Genomic DNA, 5753 nt, shown 5'->3' with positions numbered 1-5753 from the left:
GCCGATTTTGTAATCCCGTTGTGGGAACGGGCTCTTTCATTTTTTAATGAAAGAACCAAGTTTAAAAAAGTTGGTTTTTTCGCGAAAAAAAAACTCATTCGGGCAACAAAAACATATGGATACCCCTGCACATGTATATATATTTTTTGTTGTAATTATATTTTGTAAATTGTATATATTGCATTCTGTTCTTTATATATATATGAACAAAAAAGAGACAAAATCACAGCTCATGTGTAAATGGACATGCACTGATGCACATGTCTATTGGAACTTAACAACATATCACAAATTACATACAAATTTAAAAATTTAAACCAAGCCAACATAACAGATCGGGCAACCCAAATATATCTTTGTTTTTCGTCTTGTTGATAGAGTAATTGGGTCGGGCCGCGTACATTAACTACAGGGTCGGAATACTCTTCCTCTCATATAACCCGAATAGGAACATGAAAAATACTTATAACTTTACCTTTTGTAGTGTAAGCTTGGTTTTCACCATATAAGTTTTGCATATATGATTAACACTAATATTTCTTCATATCCAAATATCCGAAAAAGATACAAACATCTTTTTGGAATATTCTTCTTTTCAGATAAGCTTTCAGCCCTAAATGAACATAAATATCGTGTCTCCTATTTTTGTTTGGTGACACATGGTTTGTCCTTTAAAATGGAGCATCTCGAGTAGCCGTCTCTTATTTTCGGACGAGTTTGCTTGTCAAATGTTGGACTGATATCACGAACCTTTATGCGCGCATGATCTACATCAACTCGGCCCAATCTAACTCTACCTGAAGTCTCCATTTTTGGAGTAGAACCACGTTTCAATGCCTTCTTGTTCATCTTTCCAATCAGATCATCATTATCTGCAAGCATAAAAAAATGAATCGTGTTGTGCAAATAAATACTTTTTGTAGTACAAAAAAACCCGATGCTTTATATAGAAGAATGCAATTGCAATGGTCATACCAGGACTAGATAGTACTGCACGAGGACGTTGAAGTACGCAGTCAACGTCCTTGATGTGAGGATTCTTCATCTGTTCTGACTCTAAGTTAACAGAACACAATCATTTTTAATTTTTAAGAATAATGATAATAAATTGAAAATATGACTTAACTGTGTATCGACATCATTCATAAACCATTGGAAAAATTTGTAACCTTTTGACGCAGGAGTAATTGGCATTGTCTTCTTTGACATACAAATCCGTCCCGCCTTTGTATCTGAGTCATCGGGGGCTAATTTATCTGCTTCAAACTGAATAAGGTAACGGAGACCTGGTAACATGTTATATAAATTACGGAGTAATAATTATACATTTTAAAAAGATAAATATTTGGAAAATAGAACGGAAAAACGAGACAAGATTGATAATTACAGGAATGTAAACTTACCAAGAGAATCAGAAGGATAAAATAAACGTCCATCACGATCTTGGATTCGTGCCTTAATAATCATCTTGGAATACGCCTTTCAGTTGTGAAGAACAAAAAAGAAACACAGCCCAGTTTCAAATAAAATTTCTCGATTTTCTAATGAATTAACACAAATTATATAAAAATATAAATGTTAGGAACTTACTTGATCGATGAAAGCAGGGTTTGGGAAACAATATATAGAGGAAAGTGAAGACAGAAGAATTGAAAATGCAATGATTATGAGGTTTATGTTCATTGCTTGACTTAAAAGCCAAGAGGAACTGATTCTCCATGCAGGTAGCATGTGCTTATATGACAAGCAGTTAGTTAGTTGACTTGAATCCAAAGACATTTAATTTCATTAGAAACATGAAAATATGGAATACGGATTTATTTTTGTGCAAGGGTGGCAAAATGAGCGGGTCGGGTTGGATAACAGGTCGAAAAGAACTTTGTACCTCAACCATGCCTCAGATAACTCTGCCCAAACACTACCACAAGTCAGCCGTGATATCTGTCTCAAAAAACTGTCGAAAACAAATCCAAATGAAAAAATAAAGTGCACCTGTGTAACGATCACGTGAATATGAATGAGGGAGCCTTTTAAAACGGTCGCATTAAGTCGGTTAGTCATTTTGGAAGAGAAAACTCAGATCAAGGGTTTAAGAACATAACGGTCAACTGGATATAAAAAAACAGAATTACAAAAAAATATGAGACGATTACCATTTTACCTGCACAAGTACTAGTTTTTACCACTAAAAATGCAACAGTAAACTTTTTTATCCAGTAGATGTCAATTATTGAATATAATTTCACTTCTCTTTCTACCAACAAAACTGCTTTTTCTCATTCGAGTCATTGTACGACCATCATATACTCGTATAAACCAAATAAAGGGAGGGGAAAGAAAAAGATAAACTCGTATAAATAAACTCGTTGTATATATATAGAACAAAAATAATACAAAACGGTAAATATGAAAATAAGATAAACAATAAAAGAAAAGTAAGTGTCTTTGTCTTTACATCGTCCACTTAGAAAGCTCCAAAAATAATAATTCACCATTATCTTCTCCTTTATTATCAATAACCTACAGTTTTAAACAAACCACACTCTTAGACAATACTTAATGCTATACAATCGACTATATTTTTCCTATAAAACTCCGCTAAACATACCGCCTTTTTTTCTTACCATATTAACAATTAATAATTAATAGATTCACGCTCTAGCGACTGTTATAATATGTTGAGAGGAGTATAAGTTTCATCTTATAAAAGTAATAACAGAAACTATGTCACGAAAACTGAGACAACTCTAGATAACCGATTATTTCATTCTTAATTACCCGATAATTATAAACAAAAAATAAGGTCTCAAACACTAAAGTAGTCAATTTTTGTTACGGCAATATCAATTCTAAAGGCATACACAAAACATCCATAATCTCACAACTATGTTATAGTAAGTACTCATAATCAAACATGTTATACTTTGGATCTAGAAGTTATTGGAAAAAATCAATATAATTAATTTGAATTAATCTATATATATAAAAAAAAATATAGTGTTACTAATTAAGATATAATCATATCATGATTCAAAAGAAAACTTTAGTGTCACATCTTTAAGTTTAAGCCACCATGAATGTGTGTAAATAACAAAAAAGTAAGTTGACTAACCCGAATAGTGTTTCTCTTTTTTCTTCATAAAAGCCGACTTTAAAACTAACAAAAAAGCGATCCCTAAAAACAATCCCGCTAATCCACCGATAATAATCGCCACCGTCTTTTGCGTGTTATGCCCTCCACTACCGCCACCCGCTTCAGTCGCCCCTGTTTGTATCCCGCCTCCACCAGCAGTCCCTATCAACAAACCAAACGCACATCCACTTGTTATTATTACTTTTAATCCAAAGTTTCAATAATAAAACAAAAAGTCCATACCATGAATCATATATCATAGATCCTACTTTTGATTGCTTATGTGTCAGGTGCTTATCGATACGATCGTTTTCACTTTTACAATCTTTTTGTTTCCGTGACATAATAAAACACACTTTTTCCAGAAGCAAAAAGTTTGCCATCAATGTATATACATACAATAAAATTTTGGTGTATACAAATAAATCACACCACTTTTTAACTTGTACAACACAAATATTTTCGCTACAATAGTACAACTTCACCCACAACTAGTGAACAACATTTTATATATTGTTTCTAACTATGAGTAATATACAAGTAATAACAACAAAATGAATTAAGTTATCACTAAAAAAATATTAAATTTTCCAATACCAATGTTGTTTCAGTTATAAAACTTGATCAATAATATAAATTCTATATCATGCGTCAGATAACAGTAACTTATGTGCCACCATAGTTAGGCTCCGTTTGTTTAGAACTTAAGGGACTTAATTGAACTTAATGATATAAAATTAAACAAGTCGTACGGTGTTTGTTTTTTACTTAATGAAAATATAATGTCTGGATATTTTAAGTCATGAAAATGTGAATTTTCATATTCGCCCCTACTCTCCCAAAACTGCTAACATAACTGCAAATAACTATCATATATACATGGTTGAATTTGTAATTTTAATTATTTAGTCCGTTATTCAGCGCATAAAATAAACAATAACTATTTATTATCAATTATTGTGCATTCAGACCATAGAACATAATAAAAATTAAAAACACACAGGGCCTTAGAATATTATATATGAAAATTACATATATAAACTTTTGTAAATACAGATAAACCCCCTCTCTCATTTGTTCCTTACTACAAGTCTAACATGTAAAAAGTTAAGTTTTTTCATATTTACCATAACTAACTCATGCAATATAACTATTTACCAAATTAACCCATCTAAATTTGGCCGTGAACAGAGTCTCCGGTAAGAGCTCCGGCTAGATTAACTACATGACACATAACTCCGTTTGAGGTAAACAATTAACCTATTTCGAAATCCATATCCAATTAAACAAATATAGTTCTATTATATTATAAATCAAAGATAAAAACAAAATTAATTACCTGATCCAGGAACTCCATTAGGGTAATAAGTATAACTGATATAACATTTCTGCAAATAAATCTGACCCGAAAGCGAACTCCCACACGCACTTTGTGCATTTTGTTCAGCAGATTTCACACAATTCACACAATCTGAACTACCCAAATCACCCTCACACTGTCCCAAAACATAAACTGATTCATACACACCTGAATAATACCCTTTACCATTCCCAACCCCCTTTTCAATTTGCCCAAAAGCTGATTCCAATCTGGTATCAAACCCGGACCCGCTCGCCCGATTCGACCCACACTGTTTATACAACAATTCAGTAGTCGAATCAGGCGGGAACCCAACAACTTCATATTTCAAGTAACAACCGTTGAGTTGTACACGTGCGGCGATTGTATCGCCACCGCATACTTTGTTGATGACGTCAGGTATCTTTTTTACACACGTGGCGCAATCTTGGCCGGTTAAATCACCTCGGCACTGGTACAGACCGGTGACTGAAGTGGGTAACTGGTCATTTCCAACGGTTTGATTGTAAAAATTTGAACTTGATGATTGGGTGATTAGGTTTGAGTATAAAGATTGGAGGTTTTGTGATGAGATGCCAGATGGGTCTTGAAATTTTTGATTAGCACAGCCTTTGTATACTAGTGATGTGAGGTCATCTGCTGAGACTGAGGATTTATAGATTGATGAAGTGATTGTGAGGAATATGAGGATGATGTGTGAATTTGATGGGGCCATGTGAGAGGGTTTGATTCTGTAAAAAGAATTTGGGAATTTGGGGAAGAATGAATGAAGATGAGACAAATTTGATAGTGGGGGAGAGGTATGAAAAAGGGTGTTTTTTTTTTTATTGGATTATTATTGTGGTGATTCATTACATAAACTCGAATTCATTTTCACATTTGAATTTTTTATGTGTTTGGAGTTGTGGTTTAATTAAAAAATTGTACCGACTGTATTTTGTTTTCGAAGAAAACTATGAACCCGAGATTGGAGTTAGGGTGTGTTTGATAAAACTGAATGATTTAGCGCTGAATGGTTCAGAATCTGAATTATTCAAATTTTCTGAATAAAATTTGTTCTGAATAAAAATAAGCTGTTTCATAATCAGTTTGAATGAACGATATTAATTGATTAAAATTATCTTAATAACGTGTTACATGAATAAAAAATTCAATATTCATGTTGGTTAAGTGTTCTGGCTTGAGAAAAACATCACTAAATTTTTAGGCTCTTAATGGTTAAGAGAGTGTTTTAGCTCTGAATGGTTCAGCACTGAATTC

General features: G+C 32.9%; 1 protein-coding gene across 3 annotated transcripts; it reads right to left on the bottom strand.

The window, feature by feature from the left end:
- Window positions 1-235: 235 nt before the first annotated feature.
- Window positions 236-5280, bottom strand: LOC139871757 (plasmodesmata-located protein 3-like). 3 transcript variants are annotated; one of them, XM_071859490.1, is made up of 8 exons: window positions 4473-5280; window positions 3113-3295; window positions 2162-2520; window positions 1591-1907; window positions 1404-1479; window positions 1170-1286; window positions 976-1056; window positions 236-872 (listed from the first exon to the last, which is right to left on the bottom strand). In XM_071859490.1, the coding sequence occupies exons 1-3, from the start codon at window positions 5206-5208 to the stop codon at window positions 2513-2515; spliced, it is 927 nt and encodes a 308-aa protein (XP_071715591.1). In that variant the 5' UTR covers window positions 5209-5280; the 3' UTR covers window positions 236-872; window positions 976-1056; window positions 1170-1286; window positions 1404-1479; window positions 1591-1907; window positions 2162-2512. The 3 variants fall into 3 exon arrangements, with proteins under 3 accessions (XP_071715591.1, XP_071715590.1, XP_071715592.1); XM_071859489.1 differs by having other exon boundaries at window positions 1591-2520; XM_071859491.1 differs by having other exon boundaries at window positions 1170-1266; window positions 1591-2520.
- Between the last annotated feature and the right edge of the window lie 473 nt (window positions 5281-5753).

Source organism: Rutidosis leptorrhynchoides, chromosome 10 (genome assembly GCF_046630445.1).
Source record: "Rutidosis leptorrhynchoides isolate AG116_Rl617_1_P2 chromosome 10, CSIRO_AGI_Rlap_v1, whole genome shotgun sequence".
Lineage (NCBI taxonomy): Eukaryota > Viridiplantae > Streptophyta > Magnoliopsida > Asterales > Asteraceae > Rutidosis > Rutidosis leptorrhynchoides.
Note: the sequence above shows the minus strand (reverse complement) of the source record. Positions and strands in the feature narration are given on the sequence as shown.

What these genes read in the sequence shown, in the direction of transcription:
- LOC139871757 (XM_071859489.1), bottom strand. Translation starts at nt 5,208, where the DNA reads ATGGCCCCATCAAATTCACACATCATCCTCATATTCCTCACAATCACT. An exon ending in TAATGGAGTTCCTGGATCAG is followed by an intron (nt 3,296 to 4,472) that starts GTAATTAATTTT and finishes GTTTGTTGATAG; the next exon opens with GGACTGCTGGTGGAGGCGGG.